The 19,439-nt window shown below is 44.9% G+C and overlaps 1 protein-coding gene across 1 annotated transcript; it reads left to right on the top strand.

Moving 5' to 3' along the window:
- Nucleotides 1-1,024: 1,024 nt before the first annotated feature.
- On the top strand, nucleotides 1,025-4,470 carry Gycalpha99B (guanylate cyclase 1 soluble subunit alpha 2). Its single transcript, XM_065228731.1, has 6 exons — nucleotides 1,025-1,103; nucleotides 1,350-1,523; nucleotides 1,703-1,776; nucleotides 1,925-2,007; nucleotides 2,127-3,466; nucleotides 3,532-4,470. Exons 2-6 carry the CDS (start codon nucleotides 1,356-1,358, stop codon nucleotides 3,886-3,888), a joined length of 2,022 nt encoding a protein of 673 aa, XP_065084803.1. The 5' UTR covers nucleotides 1,025-1,103; nucleotides 1,350-1,355; the 3' UTR covers nucleotides 3,889-4,470.
- The last annotated feature ends 14,969 nt before the right edge of the window (nucleotides 4,471-19,439 follow it).

Below are 19,439 nucleotides of genomic sequence, written 5' to 3' on the forward strand. Positions count from 1 at the left end.
TTGGACACTTAGGGTTGGGAGACAGCAATCTCTGTGAATGTGGACAAGGTTGCCAGGACGCTGATCACATCCTTTGGTCTTGTGCGGAGTATCGTGGAGTCAGATCACATTTTTATGATTCCCTTCGGGCTCGAGGTAGACAACCTAATGTTCCAGTTCGGGATATTTTGGCTAGACGCGATCTGGAGTTTATGAAACTCATATATGTTTACTTTAAGAATATTAACCTAATACCCCGTTCACATTACAGCGTATATCACGTGATATACGCTGTCTTGCAATGAGCACTCATACATCTAGTTTTCACTGGAAATCCTTTGTATGAGTGCTCATTGCAAGACAGCCTATATTACGTGATATAGGCTGTAATGTGAACGGGGTATAAGATTGTAAGTTTGATTCACCTTGACAGACCTTGTGTTTAGTTTGTATTTTGTACGTGTGTGTTTTTTTTCAATGTTTGTTTTCAAGATAAATAGAAATAATTTCATGTGGATTAATTAAATATTTGTATCGTAAACCACATTTTAAACCTCCTTCTTCCCTTTTCCCATCCAAAAAATTGTAAATCTCCACTAACCTTGAGACAACCGTGAGTACTCGGTCCAGTTCCTTTAACTTTAAATATAAGACAGTAATAATGTATAACGGAAATGATAACTCGGCTCTGTTAAGTTTATTCGATTGAGTCTGTACAAATAAAGTAATTATTAAAAAAGAAATAGACTGACAAAGTGATAGCCTGAAAATCCAATTTTTAATCAGAAAAGGACCTTTGGTCAGCTAAACCTATTGATTAGCTTTGATACTGCAGATTTAAACACTGGCCAGGCTGAGCTGCCTAAGCATGTTATAAATCTACCTTGATGACATTTTGCTTGGCGAGTTATAACTCAGTTACAGGAAATTGAAGCAATAATTATTCAAAACTTACTGCCCCAAAGGCACCACTAGGCTGTTAGGTGGATCAATCTGCTTTTACAAAACTAGGTTTTTTTCGTTTCCTGCATTGATAACTGTGGAAATTTTTCCAATGCAACAAATCGTGCAGTAATCCTAGTAGCTGCTTATCCGTTTCACTTTAAATTTATTGCCAACACAAGGTAAGTGCAAGTGTCTTCTATTTGATCATATTTTCTACGATTTAACACCAACAGTTAGGGAACATTTCCACCAAATTAGGTAGTAAAACGCATATAAATAAATTAGTGATTATGAGCCATCGGAAGATATTTAAAAGTGATAATTTGCCTACATTTGAAAGTTATCCTCCCAGAACGGGAAAACAATTCGAATCATTGGTAGCGTATGAAAGTCAATCAAAGTAAAAACAAATTATCGCTTGACAGCAAACGATGGCCTGTCCTTTCACGCGACATGCCCCGGCGGAAATGCTGCATCGGCAGCACTCGCTCGCCGAAGGATCCGGTTGGAACCTGGACGAGGATTTGAGTGAAATTCCGGACGATGCGCTCACCCTGACCCATCTCAATGCGGCCATCCAGCTTCTGACGGCTCCGTCGGTAAGGATTCCAATATTTTTTTCCCCACGGCAGCCATTTTTTCCATTCCCTTGCGACTGGTTGCGGGCAGTATACCAATCGATTGAGTTGACCTTTTTTCTTTCGGATTTTCCGATGTACTGCTGATGTTGCCTTCGTTGGTGTTTGTCCTCGGTTCGGCTTTACTTCGGATGGCCCAGAATGAGGACTTGTACGAAGCGCTGATGTCACTGATTGGAAAGCACTGCAACAGGTGGCCCGGTCTGACGAAATTGTGAGTATATTGGTGCTGGTGGCGAAGTTTTTGTTTTGGTTTTCCGTTGACGGTAGTGGGTGGTATGTGGGGTGGACTTTGTTGGTATACAGTTGGGAATGACTATCCCGGGTAGTTACGTTTGTAAGCATATTATCTTTGTTTGTAGGAAATCTGATCGTATTTCGCTGTCAATCTATCCCCACTATGACTATTTGGCGGATGTTCAGGATAATTTAAATCAAATCGATGGTAAGTAGTTCAATCAATTATCAGCTGAAGTGTCAGAGTTTAGGTTCAAACTAGTGACCGCAAATGCTCTGTATGTATTAATCGAAACATATTAAATTCAACAAATCCAATTCCCACAGAATCCTCCGCCTGCGACATCTTGGTCCTGCTGGGCGAAGAACTCATCCATACCGCCTGCGTGGGCATTATCGAGCGAGCCTTCAAGTGTTTGGGTTCCAATCTGCAGGAATTCCTCGGATCACTGGACGGAGTCTACGACGTACTCAAGCTCCAGGAGGAAGACATCTCCGACACTGGGTTCGTCTGTGCCGGTGAAGGTGAGCTGATCTTTACCTCGGAACGACCGGTCTTGGCATGGCTTCTGCTGGGTTGCCTGCAAGCCTTGAGCCGTCGACTGTTTAACCACGATCCGCAAATCGATATGGAACCGTTGGATGGAGATGTTCCCCGGTATCGTTATCTGTTCAAGATGGATGATTTGGAAGAACAGGTTGTTCCATTCGTTGCCGATAGCAGGATTGCTGGAACCTTGCGTGAAAGCGTCTCTTCCGACACAAAAGATCTTAAAATGGACAATGATTTCTTCTGCAAGGTGTTTCCTTGGCATTTCATAATGGATGAAAACCTGGATTTGGTTCAGGTTGGCCAAGGCTTTAGCCGTTTGTTCAAGAACTACATGGCGACCAGTGGTCTTTCGGCATGTACCTACTTCCGCTTCAAGCGCCCTCGTGGACTATCGTTGAACTTCAGAGAGATCGTCCGCCGTACGAATACGCCTTTCATGATCTCGTTGCGTGCTCCCCCGGGGCGTCCGGATTTCTTCGCCAAAGGTTTGGAGATCAAAGGACAGATGGTCTTCTGTCCGGAGTCCAATTCCCTGCTGTTTGTTGGATCTCCTTTTCTGGATGGCTTGGAAGGACTGACCTGCAACGGTCTCTTCATCTCCGACATTCCTCTTCACGACGCAACTAGAGAGGTGATCCTAGTCGGAGAGCAAGCTCGAGCTCAGGATGGTCTCCGTCGCCGTATGGACAAACTGAAAAGTTCGATCGAGGAAGCAAATGCCGCGGTTACCAAAGAAAGAAAAAAGAATGTCAACTTGTTGCAATTGATGTTCCCCGAGGATATTGCCGAGAGACTCTGGCTTGGAGCACATATTGATGCTAAGACTTATTCGGACGTCACCATGCTGTTCAGCGATATAGTTGGATTTACTAGCATTTGCTCCAGAGCAACGCCGTTCATGGTGATCAACATGTTGGAGTGTTTGTATAAGCATTTTGATGAACTTTGCGGATTCTTCGATGTGTACAAGGTGGAAACGATTGGTGATGCGTATTGCGTTGCCAGTGGATTGCATCGTGCGAGCATCTACGACGCTCATAAGGTTGCATGGATGGCTCTGAGGATGATTGAAACTTGCTCTCTGTACAACACGCATGATGGACAGCATATTAGAGTGAGTTTATGGCTCTGCATCTTCATCTTAGTTATGTAAGTACTAAACATTATCGATCATTTCAGATGCGCATCGGTATTCACACCGGGACGGTCCTGACTGGAGTCGTTGGGCGAAAAATGCCACGCTACTGCCTGTTCGGACACAATGTAACCATTGCAAACAAGTTCGAATCGGGAAGCGAAGCCTGCAAGGTCAACTGCAGCCCAACCACGAAGGAATGGCTCATCAAACATCCGGGATATGACTTCCAGCTTAAAGCGAGAGATCCCTCGTTTATGCCGAAGGAGTTTACCGAGGCCAGAGGGCTGACGTGCTACTTCCTAGAGGGTTATAGGCATCCGACACTGAGCGATACTGCGAAGCTTGAGGAACACATTGAAGCAGCCATGAAGCAAACGTTGCAGGATACGGAAAACTAAGTGAACCAAAGGGAATCAATCAGTGTGGAATTTTGATCGGAATATTTAAATTGATAATGGAATCAGTTGACCAATGCACGGAATGAAGTGTACGAACAAATTTGACGTTTAAGCGGTGCCGTGTTTACTAAAAATGAACATATAAATTAAAAATGGCCCATCAACATTTGTACACAACACTTGTTAAGCTCTTTTCGCGCGAACCGAAGTACGCCCACGCAAACCAACAACACCATCGGGTAGGGTAAATTGTCTCCTTTCCGATAGTGCTCTTGGTTTGTGTGGTCGTTCTTTGGTTCACGTGAAAAGGGTCTGACAAGTTGTTTATAAAGTCGATAGGTCCTTTTCTAAAGTTAAGCGAGCACCGCTTAAACGTCAAATTTGGTCGTGAGTTCATTCCGTACATTGGTAAGCAGCAGTAGTTTCTGTGTAGCACCAAAGTGATGGGATGTTGTAGCAAAAGCGTAGACTGTCGTTATGTGTCAAATCTATTGTCTAATCTAGTGAATTTTTACTTAAGCTAAACGTTATATGGGCATATGTAACAGTAAGTAGCCGCTGATACTCATTGATACAATAAAATGTTATTTTCTGGATATTCTACAAATCCATACTTTTTATTATTATTATTATTATTATAGAGTTTTGGCACTTCTCAGCCTCCTCCACGTTCCGTCATCCATCTGCACTCCACCGTAGATGGTACGCAACACCTTCCGTACGAAAACACCAAGGGCGCGTTGGTCCTCCACGAGCATAGTCCAGATCTCGTGGCCGTAAAGGACCACCGGTCTAATCAGCGTCTTGTAGTCAGTCAACTTCGTGCGGCGGCGAATTTTATTCGACCGGAGAGTCCTCCGGAGTCCAAAGTAGGCACGATTCCCTGTCATATGCGTCTTTGAATTTCTCTGCTGGTATCATTTCCGGCAGTTACCAATGAGCCCAAATACACGAACTCATCGACCACCTCGATTTCGTCACCGTCAATTTGAACTCGGGGTGGGAGGCTAACATTGTCTTCCCTAGAACCTCTTCCTTTAATGTATGTTGGCTTTGATGCGTTGATGACAAGTCCAATCCACCTAGCTTCAGCCTTCAGTCTGATGCACGTTTCCGCCATCGTCTCAAAGTTCCGTGCCATGATATCGATGTCATCGGCGAAGTCAAGAAGCTCGTCACTCGATCCATCGTCGCCTTGACCAATCGCGTCCGTTTATCCGGAAATCCGTACTCGTGTATAATCTGCCATAGCTGATCTCGATCGATTGTGTCATATGCGGATTTGAAATCGATTAACAAATGATATGTGGGCACGTTGTATTCGCGGCATTTGGTTCAAAATTTGGTCCGTGGTAGCGCGGGGACTCCATGAATCCCGTCTGGTATTGCCCCACGAACTCTCTTGCAAATGGTGACAGACGGCGGCATAGCATTTGGGAGAGTTCCTTGTAGGCTCAGCAGTGTGATCGCGCGGTAGTTGCAGCAATCCAACTTGTCGCCTTTTTTGTAGATTGGGCATACGACACCTTCTATCCACTCCTCCGGTAATATCTCATCCTCCCAAATCTTGGCAATTACCCAGTGCAGCGCTCTAGCCAGTGCTTCACCACCGTATTTTAATAGCTCACTTGGTAGTTGATCTACACCAGTTGCTTTGTTTTTCTTCAGCCGACCGATGTCCTCCTCAACTTATTGAAGATCAGGGGCCGGTTGCCTGTCGTCTTCTGCGCGTTCTCCAAGGTCTGTTGCCGTGCCACCTTCGTTTTTTACTGCTACTGCATCACCGTTAAGGTGCTCGTCATAGTACTGCTTCCACCTCTCAATCACCTCACACTCGTTCGTTAGAAGGTTACCGTCCAAGTCCTTGCACATATCGGCTTGCGGCACGTAGCCTTTGCGCAAACTATTTAGATTCTCGTAGAACTTCCGTGTATCGTTTACGCGGTACAGATTTTCCATCGCCTCGCGATCTAAGTCTTCCTGCTGACGCTTCTTCCTTCGGAAAACCGAGTTTTGTCTGTTCCGCGCTTGTCTGTATTGGTCTCGTGCGGTGTTGCAGCATTCTCGCCCGTGCTGCATTCTTCTCCTCTACTAACAGTTTGCATTCGCCGTCAAACCAGTCATTTCTTCGGTCCGGGATCGCAGTACCTAGTGCCGCTGCAGCAGTACTACCTATGGCGGAACGGATGTCCCTCCAGCCATCTTCAGAAGAGACATGGTCATTGGTATTGGAGATTCGCTGTCGGAAGAGCTGGATTTCTGTGAGAGTTGCGCACGTGCTAAGCAGACGAAAGCACACTTCGGTGGTACACGAACCAGAGCCACAAAACCGCTTGAGTTCGTGCACAGTGACGTGTACGGTCCGATTACCCCCGCCACCTACGACGAATATAAGTACATCACCGCTGTTTATCTCACCAACTGAATCCCGTGCAACGGCAACGACATATTTTGAGACAACAATGAAGCGACTACGGTGTGACAACGGCGGAGAATACAATACCGCAGCAGGCAGATGAAGGCGTCGGGCGATGTCAGTCGATGCTGATCAGGATAAAAGGCTGTGGGGTAAAGCACTCAACACCGCTGTTTATCTCACCAACTGGAGCCCGACGCACGCTATACAGGGAAAGACACCATATGAAGCGTGGTTCTCGAGGATGCCGGATCTTTCGACTCTCAAGATTTTCGGTTGTCAGGCGTTTGCAATGGTACCGAAGGAACAAAGGAAGAAACTCGATGACCGCGCAATGGAATGTGTTTTTCTTGGCTTTGGAGTGAACTGCTGGAGGCTTTGGTATACCGTCAAATAGAAAAATGTCTGTTCGCGAAGTGTCAAATTCAATGAATTGAAGAAAGGTATTCCAAAGGAACGAGGCTGACAATAAGTACCAAGAACCGGAGGAATTCATGTCAGTTGGGAGCATGTCGGATGATATGAACGATGACTTCTTGGAGGGTGCACAGCAGTCATAGCCGCTGGAAGTTCTTAAGAATCCAGAACGGAGTCGCCGACAACCTACATGGATGAGAACCGGAGAGTACGATCTTTCTGCGAATGTTGCGATGGCTCTTGAATGTTTCTTATTGTATCATTATATTCGTGGTCCAGAGGATGAAGTTCAGTGGATACAAGCTGTAAAGTCCGATGTGGAAGCATTGGAGCTGAATGGAACGTAGATGGTAGAGAAGAATCCTGGAAATGTGAAGGTCATCAGCTCAAAGTGGGTTTTCAAACAGATGATTGAAAGTCGAAACAATTCAAAGCACGATTGGTGGCTCGTGGTTTTCTACAGAAACGTGGAGTAGATTTCGTGAAATCGTATGTACAAGTTGCTCGTCTTCCTACCATACGGTTTGTGCTGGCACTTTGTGTACACAACAGTTACCACTTCGGACATCTTGACGTTAAAACAGCTTTTCTTAATGGAGTACTCAAGGAAGAGGTCTTCATGCATCCACCGTAAGGGACAATGTTGAAGCCGGGATACATTTTAAAGTTACATCGCTCTTTGCGTGGTTTGAAGCTGGCGTCGGCAATTTTGAAGTGAGTCTGCAGTCCAAGGTAACGCCGAGATCCTTTATGTGCTCTACACGAGATTTTTCGGTGATAGGAAACAATGTTACATTTTTCGATGCTTAGACTTATCAAATTTCTTGAGCACCAGTCAGCAAAAATACCTAACATATTCTGCAGATCCCAACAGTCCGAGAGACTTTTAATAATTTTGAAGATTTTTGTATCGTCTGCATAAAAAACGCGGCATCCTGATGGTATCAGAAAGGCGACGTTCGTCGTTTAAAAAGATCGAAAAGCGGTCCTAGGTTACTGCCTTGCGGAACTCCCGAATTGGGTTCTTTAATTAAAAAAAAAAATTATCGGTTTTAATATATTACCTGAAGGAGGTTCGTTTTCTGAACACAGCGATATTTTTTCGAGCCCACACACTTTCATCTCGATTTTTAAATCAAGATTTAAAGCAAAATAATAACTTCACTGTTTGACACTAAACTGATAAATTGATAAACTGAAAGCTCGCTCCCATACAAAGTGACACCGAGGGGCGCTAATAAGGTGATTTTTGCAAATGTAATCGTTCTTATTTAAAATAGTTTCAGTGTACCAAAATTGATGAAAATTTGGGTTTGTGTTCCATTTTTAATGCAGATTACGAATAAGCATTTACCTCAATACCCTTAGAGAACCCAATTGTTTGAGAAAACATCCGATTCCGACGCGCCAATCTTTTTTTTTTTTTTATAATGCGTTTATTTTTCCAGGCTCATTTGCCGTAGCTTTGCGGAGCCGATATTCATTGTTTGGATGACAAAATTTCTTAAAACTAACGTTAGTAAAGCGGGGGCCGATTACTCGCGGCTATCTCGAGGTTAGGGGTAACAAATTGTTACAAATGGATGGCAGGGTAGGGATTGAGAACACAAGGTTTGGAGAGCAATGTGCTTTTTATCTCGAACTAAGCGACCAACTGACGAAAAAGACAAACATGGGGGTACACCGATGGGCAGCTAACAACTTGGGGGAACACAAGATGACACTAACTACTAAATCCTCAGATCGATCCGTTTTAAAAACACATAAATTAAATTAAAATAATCGAGATCTCGGCTCGCCAAGATGTCTCTAACGGGCCGCATAGGTTGTTTTCCTCGGGCCCTGAGGGATGCGGATAACTCGGATCTAGCAACACAATGTAGGGTGCATGACCAAAGTACGTGGTCGATATCGTGATAGCCACTACCACAAGCGCACAAATTGCTGCCTGCGAGCCCGATTCGGAAGAAATGCGAGTCTAACGAGTAGTGATTGCACATGAGCCTTGACATGACACGTATAAAGTCACGGCTCATGTCCAATCCTTTGAACCATGGCTTGTTCGACACCTGTGGGAGAATAGAATGTAACCATCTTCCCAGATCACTCTCATTCCATTTTTGTTGCCAGTTGGTGAGGACGTGCTGACGGGTAATTGAAAAAAATTCCGCGAAGGCGATTTGTCGATCAAAAATATCGCCTTCCATAGCGCCCACCTTAGCTAGCGAGTCCGCTTTCTCATTACCCGGAATTGAGCAATGAGATGGGACCCAAACTAAGGTGATAGTATAGGAGCAGTTAGATAAAGTACTCAATTTAGCTCGGATTTCGGTCAGGAAATACGAGGAGTGCTTCATCGGCCTCATTGATCGAATAGCCTCCAACGAGCTAAGGCTATCAGTAAAAATAAAATAGTGATCAGATGGTAGTGAGGCAATTTGCTCTACTGCGTAAAATATGGCTGCTAGTTCCGCAACGTATACGGAACAGGGTTTTTGCAGTTGATATGAGGCGCTATGAAATTCGTTGAATACTCCAAATCCAGTGGAAGCGTTTATAGTTGACCCATCTGTGAAAAAACTCTTATTGTTACTAACATGGTGGTACTTGTTTGCAAAAATTAAGGGAACAACCATCGACCGATGGTGATCTGGTATTCCACGGATTTCTTGCAACATGGTCAGATCAAAATTTACAGAGGAACTATAAAAGTCTTGGAGGCAAACACGAGAGGAATTGAATGAAGAAGGGCCAATCTCCAGCGTCATGTACTCGTAATAGAGACTCATGAATCTTGTTTGAGGATTTCTGTCGAGCAGCTTCTCAAAATTTTCTATTACCAATGGGTTCATTACTTCACAACGGATAAGAAACCGGAAGGACAGTTCCGCGAAACGATCTGTCAGTGGGAGAACACCCGCGAGTACTTCGAGGCTCATCGTATGCGTCGAGTGCATACAGCCAAGCGCGATTCGGAGGCAACGGTATTGAACCCGTTGCAGCTTCAGGATATGTGTTTTCGCCGCGGATTGAAAACAGAAGCTACCGTACTCTAGAACCGACAAGATGGTTGTTCGATACAACCTGATCAGATCTTCCGGGTGTGCTCCCCACCAAGTTCCGGTAATTGTACGAAGAAAATTGATTCTTAGTTGGCATTTTTGTTTCACATACGCAATATGTTTTCCCCACGTGCTTTTGGAATCGAACCAGACACCTAAATACTTGAAAGATATACTTTGAGTGATTGTTCTACCCTTTAGTTGAAGCTGTAACTGTGCAGGATGATGCTTCCTAGAAAAAACAACCAACTCAGTTTTCTCCGGAGAGAATTCGATACCCAGCTTCATTGCCCAAGTAGACAAATTGTCTAAGGTATCTTGCAATGGTCCTTGCAGGTCCGGTGCACTGCCTAAGCGAGCAATTTTCATCAAGACAACCATCAATGTCTTTTACATAAAAATTATAAAGAAGGGGGCTTAAACATGAGCCCTGGGGGAGACCCATGTAACTAATTCGTGAAGTTGTCGAGTTTCCATGAGAAAAGCTCATATATTTCTCAGACAACAAGTTGCTCAAATAGTTGTTCATAATTGGTGAAAGCCCACTATCGTGGAGTTTATCCGAAAGGACATCGATACAAACAGAATCAAAAGCCCCCTTAATGTCCAAGAAAACTGAACCCATTTGCTGTTTTTGCGCATAGGCCAGTTGAATTTCAGTTGAAAGCAACGCAAGACAGTCGCTCGTTCCTTTGCCTCTCCGAAATCCAAATTGCGTATCTGAAAGTAAACCATTCGACTCGACCCATTTGTCTAGACGAAAAAGAATCATTTTCTCCAACAATTTCCGTATACAGGACAGCATCGCGATGGGACGGTACGAGTTATAATCCGACGCGGGTTTACCGGGTTTTCGAATGGCGATAACTCTTACTTCCCTCCAATCATCCGGAACAATGTTGTGCTCCAAAAATTGATTGAATAAGTTCAACAAGCGTCTCTTCGTGACGTCTGGGAGATTTTTGAGCAAGTTGAACTTGATTCTATCCATTCCTGGAGCTGAGTTGTTACATGAAAGGAGAGCAAGTGAGAATTCCACCATCGAAAACGGGGAATCTACTTCGTTATTACCCGACGGACAATCACGAACGTTGGTTTGAACCGGTACCGAATCCGGGCAAACTTTCCGCGCGAAGCTGAAAATCCATCTGTCCGAGTACTCCTTGTCTTCATTAATCGGTGATGACGCGTTTCGCATTCTCCTGCCGACATTCCAGAGTGTTCTCATGGAAGTCTCTCGCGACAAACCATCGACGAACCGACGCCAGTATCCGCGTTTTTTTGCTTTAATTAAGTCCTTAAAGGTTTTCTCGAGGTCGGTGTACCGCTCGAAATCCCCGACCTTACCGTGTTTGCGGAAGCGTTTAAACGCGGCGGACTTCTCGCTGTTCGCATCGGTGCAATCCTTATCCCACCACGGGGTGGGAGGTCGCTTGCGGACGGAAACACCCGGAACACGTTTCGTCTGTGCTCGCAGCGCACAATCGATGATGACACGCGCGAGAAAGGAGTACTCGTCCAGCGGAGGAAGTACGTCAACCGATTGACTGGCATCAAGAACCGTGGACGCGAATTTTCGCCAGTCAATGTTTTTCGTAAGATCGTACGCGATGTCGACCGAGCGAGTAGAAGATGAACCATTGGTAATAGAAATTTTGATTGGCAAATGGTCACTACCGTAGGGATCTTGAATTACTTTCCACGAGCAATCCAACGATAGTGAACTCGAACAAAGTGAGAGGTCTAATCTGCTTATTTTTGCTGGAGGTTTGGCTACTCGTGTTGCTTCCCCGGTGTTCAGAATTGTCATTTTGAAGAAGTCGCACATGTCGTATATCAAGGTTGAGCGGTTGTCGTCGTACAGTTCCCCCCAGCCTGTACCGTGAGAGTTAAAATCTCCCAAGATCAACCGTGGCTCCGGCATAGCCGTGCAGATATCCGCGAAACTTTGACGAGAGATCGCGGTTTTCGGTGGAAGATATACTGAGGCAATACTGAGGCATTTACCTCGAATATTAACCTGACATGCAACTACTTCAATGCCTGTCACTGAAAGCAGATCGATTCTATAGAAGGAATGGAGCTTGTTGATCCCCAGAAGCACCCCTCCATACGAATCTGCGCGGTCAAGGCGTATAATGTTGAAATCGTGGAAAGCAAGATCGTTGTCTGAAGAGAGCCATGTTTCACAAAGGGCAAATGCATCAGAAAGTGAGTTGTTAACTAAAAATTTAAATGTGTCAAGTTTTGGCATAAGACTTCTACAGTTCCACTGAAGAACAGAGATCATATCCCCGACCTCATTCGGAGAATTATCCATCAAAGGATATGATCGATGCAAGGAAGGACCACCTAGAAGCTAGTTGCTTCAAAAGATTTTTCACCATTGGCAGCACTAAATTAATAATGCTCCTCGTTGAGTCAGAGATATTGAATATACTGAAGAAGCTATCCACAATACCAGAAAACGTGAACATGGGGGCATGTTCTTGCTGATTATTCAGCTGCTTTTCTGGCCGAAAACTGGGACATCTGGGGTTTTAGATGATCCTGGAAGTGACGGAAAGTTCTTGTCATAATTACAAGGTTGAAAACCCGGTGGAATGGGTTTCGGTGCATTTCCGTTACCTCTTGATTTTTCCAAGGTGGGAGGGTGGTCCGTACGAGTGGCCTTACGAGGCTTTTCGGTGGTGTGTTTTTTTGCTCGTTTTCTCGTATTGCCTTTAAAGACAAACGGACTACCCTCACCGCCCTCTGAGTCAGAGTCTAGATCATCAACTGGCAAAATGGAAAACGTGTTACTGTTTTTTAGTGTGGTCTGGGAAGATGAAGCGGTATTCTTCAAGAGTTCTGCTAGTGTTCTCTTGGAGCGAGCTTGCAGAGACCGCTTAAGTTTTTCTCCCTGCTGTTTGTACCTCGGGCAGTCAGTCAGGGTATGCAGGCTTTCCTTGCAGTACACGCATTTTGGAGGAGCACCGCAAGGGCCCTCTTGATGTTGCTCGCCACACTGATCGCAGCGTGGTTTGTTCGAGCAGTAGTCCGATGTATGACCAAGTTGTTTACATTTCGAGCAGTTCATTACCCGAGGTACAAACAGACGTACAGGCAGCCGAACCTTGCCAATAGCGACGTAGTGAGGTAACGCTGAACCCGAAAAGGTCACACGAAACGAGTTTGACAAGGAATACGTTTTTTTGGAGCCTACTACGGATACTGACTGCATTTGAAGGCAGTCCAATATCTTCACCTTCGGCAGGGCACGGTTTTTAAAGATTCCGAAGGAATCGGGATCCAAGAAATCATCACTAGTCAAACTCGCTTCGGTGACCACTCCTTCAATTTCTACCTCACTACTGGGTATGTAGACTCGGTATTCCAATGAAAAAAGCTCGCACGCAACAATTTGGTTAGCCTGCTTCCGGTCATCAACGGTAACGCGCAGTTTTATTGGTGTTACCTTGAAAATATCGGTAACGGCCGAAAAATGTGTTGTTAGATCCTTAGAGATCCTCGGAATGTTCAAAGGTTTTTGTTTGGGCCGGAAAAAAACAACCCATGGGCCTTTCGAGGCTTCTGGGTAAGCCTTTAGGCGGGGGAGCGCAGAGGTTTTCGGGGGCAATGGTGTGGGGGGTGCAGGTGGACGAGGAGGAGATGGTGGGGGAGAGGGTTGTGGGCGATATCTTTTCTTGGGATATGCTCCAGTATTTTTGCTGGAGAGCGAGTCAACTGGAATGTCAAGGGTTTCCATTTCCACAACTTCCTCGAGACTTTCGTGTGAGGTGGAATCAAGAGTTTCGTCGTCTGAGATGGAAAGCGACCATCCCCCGCCTTTATCATTTTCATCCATTGCGGTTAAATATCGCCGCAATGGTGTTTTTGGTAAATATTTTACAAATAATTACAGTAATTTCAAATAATATCAAAAATAGAAAAACAAAAATGCAAAAATAAACAAAAAAAAAAAAATTGATATAGTTTTACTCTACTAAAGAGTAATATGAAAGAAACAAAAAAAAAAACCAAGAAAAAAAAAATAGAAAAAAAAATATATATATATACTGAAAAAAAAATTGGATCACCCTAACTATACTCTACTTAAAAATAGTACGAGAAAAAAAAATCAAGAAAAAAAAATTATAGATATATACTATTTACAAGATTTTGGATCACCCTAATTATGACCCAGCCTAATCTAATACTGGACCATGCGGGGAGATGCGATACTGGTGAAAACAAAGCGACACGGTATACCTATTGCACTGAGGCGGCAGATGACTGGTGTGATGCTATTGTATTCCCCAACGGCTGTTGGGTCGATAGCCTTGCAGCTGGTATGCCTCTTTCGCCTCGGTAGGCAATTTAACGTGCTTTCGTTGTTGCTATCAATGGGCCGATAGTGGTGATGATTTTACAGATGTTGATGTTAAAGCTGGACCGTAATCAAAGCGCTCGGCGTATGATTAACGGCTTCCTCACTCGCGCACTAGTTGTCTTAACACTATGCCAACTAACTTTGGCGAGAAAAAACCCTCGCGTGGGGAAAAACTCAAAAACTCAAAAACTAGTGTCGTACAACGAGACCGATGCGACTTGACCGGCTCAGCGTGCGAGACGGAATGACGCGCCAATCTTAACCCGTACATAACGTACATGACCATTCCACTGCGTCCTAGCAAGAAGTACGGTCGACTTAGTTCGCGCTCCGCTATTTTGGAAGTTTTCTCGCTATTCGCTTGATTTAAATTGTCAGTTTTTTCTCGCTTAGAGTTCCCAGCTAAATAATTAACTAAAAGTGAGTTTTTTCTGAGAAGAAAGTGTGTTTTCGGCATCATCGGAAGGAAAATTGTTTTTGCGATTGCCAATTCGCCAACCATTTTGCGCACCATTGGTGCGTGGTAACGCATACCTGCACACGGATCATCGTCATCGAGTGTCAGCATCTGCCTACGCATTTACACCGCTCATCTATCATCGTATGTTCAGCTGAGTGCCGACCCTCACATAAGCACACACCAACGAAGACCGCCCGCACACGCTGATCGAAGATCATCCACGCTGCGCGTCGCTCCGCTGCTGCCGTTTAAACGCTCGGTGGTAGTAGTATAGGATTATCAGATAAGTTTTTGTTCTTGTTTCTCTCTTTCGCCCACAGTTAAATTTTAAGTTTGTGTTCTGTGTTTGTAGTTTTTTTTTTGTGTATTGTGTCCGAGTGATTATCGTTTCAGTGGTAGAGCGTTTTTCGCTCCCACTAGTACGGCAAAATGGACATTTTGTCGCAAGACGAAATGGACGTTTTGTCGGAAGATGACACCACTTTGCCACGCGATGGCAAGAAGGGTCGAAAACGTACGTCATCTCTCCCTGGTTCATCGTCTCAGTCTGGCAAAGGACAGGCTCAGATAAACCCCCGATCGCGAGCCTATCCAGATGACTCGACTGGCCCATGGGTTGTCTACTTTCAGCCCAGAAACAAACCTTTGAATGTAATGCAAATTACTAATGATCTGACGAAGCGATACTCGGCCGTGACTGAAATCACGAAGGTTAGGCACAATAAACTTCGTGTCTCCGTCTCTAACCTGAAGCAGGCTAATGAGATTGCTGCCTCCCAGCTCTTCACGCTCGAGTATAGAGTTTACATCCCAGCTCGTGATGTGGAGATCGAAGGTGTGGTCACCGAAGCGAGTCTGACCCCCGAGATCTTGGAGAAGCAGGCGGTTGGCCGTTTCAAGAACCGTTTGCTTCCTCCGGTGAAGATACTGGATGTCCAAAAACTGGGCTCAGTATCTGTCAGCGAGGGTAAAAAGAGTTTTACCCCCACAGACTCGTTCCGTGTGACCTTTTCTGGTTCAGCCCTTCCTCACTACATCGAGCTGGGAAAACTTCGACTACCTGTGCGTTTGTTCGTTCCCCGGGTCATGAACTGCCAAAACTGTAAGCAGTTGGGACATACGGCCTCCCACTGTGGCAGCAAGGCACGCTGTTCCAAATGCGGAGAGAAGCATGGGGATGACACCTGTGCAGCTACCGCACCAAAATGCGTGTACTGTAAGGGAACTCCTCATGGTATCTCGTCATGCCCGGTGTACAAACAACGCGGGGAGAAATTACAACGCTCACTTAAGGAACGTTCCCGGCAGTCTTTTGCAGAAATGCTTAAGACGGCCACGCCATCGACCAACGACAAAAATCCCTTTTCTCTTTTGTCAAATGACGAGACTGACTCTGACTTGGCTGAGGAGGGAACTTCTTTCTGTTTTTCAGCACTGAAACGAAAACGCATCCGTTCGCGGAAAGTTGAGAATGAAGAACCCCAAATCAGCTTGCCCAAATCAAGGAGTGGTGGAAAAAAGGAAGTTTCTACTCCTCCTGGATTCAGAAGAACTGACTATACCCAGGATTTTCCACCTCTCCCGGGGACATCCAAAACCCCTGATGTCCCATTTTTAAGAACAGAAGCCCCTTCTTCATCTGGGTTGTTCTCATTTGATAAAATTGTGGACGATATTCTCAAGTACCTGAATATTTCTGATCCTCTCAAAAGCATTGTTCTGGCAATGCTTCCTACTGTGAAGACCCTCTTGAAGCAATTAACATTGAAGTGGCCCCTCATTGCAGCAATCATTTCCTTCGATGGATAATTTTCCAAACGAGGTCGGGGATTTGATCACTATTCTACAGTGGAATTGTCGAAGTCTTATTCCTAAATTAGACTCTTTTAAGTTTTTAGTTCACAATAATGATTGTGATGCATTTGCTCTTTGTGAAACTTGGCTCTCTTCAGATATAGATCTTCCTTTTTATGATTTTAACATTATTCGACTGGATCGTGAGGATTCACGTGGAGGAGGGGTACTTTTGGGGATCAAAAAGTGCCATTCTTTCTATAGAGTGAATCTTCCACAATTTACAAGTATTGAAGTTGTCGCATGTCAGGCTATTATTAAAGGTAAAAGCCTTTGTATTGCTTCTGTTTATATTCCTCCTAGAGCCGTTGTTAATCGAAAACAACTTTCAGATATATGTTCAGTACTTCCTGCTCCACGGTTGATTATGGGAGATTTTAATTCCCACGGTACAGGCTGGGGGGAACTGTATGATGACAACCGTTCTACTTTTATATATGACCTCTGTGATAACTTCAATATGACAATTCTTAACAATGGAGAAGTAACACGTTTGGCTGGACCATCTTCGAATGGAAGTAAATTAGACCTCACACTTTGCTCTAACTCATTATCGTTGGATTGCACGTGGAATGTGATCCAGGATCCCCACGGTAGTGATCACTTGCCGATCAAAATTTCGATTGCCAGTGGGTTCAATCCGTCGGAATCCGTTAACGTCGCGTACGACCTCACCCGTAATATCGATTGGACAACGTTCAAGACCGCGATAGAGGAAGCCGTGTCGTCGGTAGAAGGGCTTCCACCGTTGGAGGAATATAACTTCCTCTCCAATCTGATCTTGGACAGCGCGATTCGAGCTCAAACTCGGCCGGTTCCTGGAACGTCTTTGCGTAGGAAACCTCCTTCCCCTTGGTGGGACCACCAATGCACTGAGGTTTATCGTAAAAAGTCCGCCGCGTTTAAGCTTTTCCGGAAACGTGGGACACCCGTGTATTTCGAAGCGTACTCGGCTCTTGAACGCGAACTCAAGAGCCTCATCAAAGCCAAGAAACGCGGATACTGGCGGCAATTCGTGGACGGATTATCGCGCGAAACGTCGATGAATACGCTTTGGAACGCGGCGCGAAGGATGCGTAACCGGTCTTCGAACAACGAGAGCGAGGAGTACTCAGATCGTTGGATTCTCAAGTTCGCGCGAAAAGTATGTCCTGATTCCGTGCCGGCTCAGATGATTCCTCGCGAAACGACGAATTCTGTAGACGAGATCAGCCAGCCTTTTTCAATGCTGGAACTCTCACTCGCGCTCCTTTCGTGTGGCAATTCGGCTCCGGGGGCTGATAGAATCAAGTTCAACTTGTTGAAGAACCTCCCAGACGTCGCTAAGAGGCGCATGTTGAACTTGTTTTGTCAGTTCCTGGAGCTCAATATTGTTCCGGATTATTGGAGGCAAGTGAGAGTTATAGCCATTAAAAAGCCTGGAAAACCCGCGTCAGATCATAACTCGTATCGTCCCATCGCGATGTTATCGTGCATTCGAAAATTGTTGGAGAAAATGATCCTTTTTCGCTTGGACAAATGGGTTGAGACGAACTACCTACTCTCAGATACTCAATTTGGATTCCGTAGAAGCACGGGAACGAACGACTGTCTCGCGTTGCTTTCCACAGAAATTCAGTTGGCTTTTGCTAAAAAAGAGCAAATGGCTTCTGTGTTCTTGGATATCAAGGGGGCTTTTGATTCAGTATCCGTTGAAGTCCTTTCAGACAAACTCCACGCTTGTGGCCTTTCTCCATTAATTAATAACTTTTTGTACAATTTGCTGTCAGAGAAACATATGAGCTTTTCTCATGGAAACTCTACAGCTTCTCGATTTAGTTACATGGGTCTCCCCCAGGGCTCATGTTTAAGCCCCCTTTTGTATAATTTCTACGTCAGAGAAATTGACAATTGTCTAAGTGACAACTGCACGTTGAGACAACTTGCAGATGACGGCGTAGTGTCTATGACAGGGCCCAAAGGGGTCGACCTGCAAGGACCCTTACAGGATACCTTAGACAATTTGTCTACTTGGGCTATTCAGCTAGGTATCGAATTCTCCACGGAGAAAACTGAGTTGGTCGTTTTTTCTAGGAAGCATAGCCCAGCACAACCAAAGCTTCAACTTTTGGGTAAACCGATCACTCATTCTATGTCCTTCAAATATCTTGGGGTCTGGTTCGATTCAAAATGCACCTGGAGATCCCACATTGAGTATCTGAGACGAAAATGCCAACAAAGGATCAATTTTCTCCGAACAATTACCGGAACGTGGTGGGGAGCCCATCCGCAAGATCTTCTAACGTTGTACCGGACAACGATTTTATCGGTTTTAGAGTACGGTAGTTTTTGCTTCCAGTCGGCGGCTAAAACGCACATCATCAAACTGGAACGGATCCAGTATCGCTGTCTTCGTATCGCGTTAGGATGCATGCACTCGACTCATACGATGAGTCTAGAAGTGTTAGCGGGGATGTTGCCACTATCGGATCGGTTTTCGGAATTGTCCCTCAGGCTCCTCTCCCGTTGCGAAGTAATGAACCCACTGGTTATCGAAAACTTTGAAAAGCTTCTTGAGCTGAACCCTCAAACTCGTTTTATGTCATTGTACTACGTGTACATAACACAGGGTGTCAGCCCTTCACAGCATAATCCTCATCGTGTATGCTTCTCCGACTTCGGCAATTCAGTTAGTTTTGATTTATCTATGACGCGGGAGATTCGTGGGATCCCAGAACATCATCGTTCCATGATTGTTCCGTCAATTTACGCTGCAAAGTTTGGCCAAGTTGATTCCGCAAGATCGTTCTTCACAGATGGATCACTAATAGAGTCGTCCGCTGGTTTTAGTATTTTTAACGAATTTCATAGCGCCTCTCGAATGCTTCAAGCTCCTTGTTCCGTATATGTTGCTGAGCTGGCGGCAATACATTATACGCTAGAAACGATCGCCTCACTTGCACCAGATCATTATTTTATTTTTACGGATAG

Source organism: Ochlerotatus camptorhynchus, unplaced genomic scaffold (genome assembly GCF_037179485.1).
Source record: "Ochlerotatus camptorhynchus isolate MF236.1 unplaced genomic scaffold, CSIRO-AGI_Acam_v1.1 ptg000300l, whole genome shotgun sequence".
NCBI lineage: Eukaryota > Metazoa > Arthropoda > Insecta > Diptera > Culicidae > Ochlerotatus > Ochlerotatus camptorhynchus.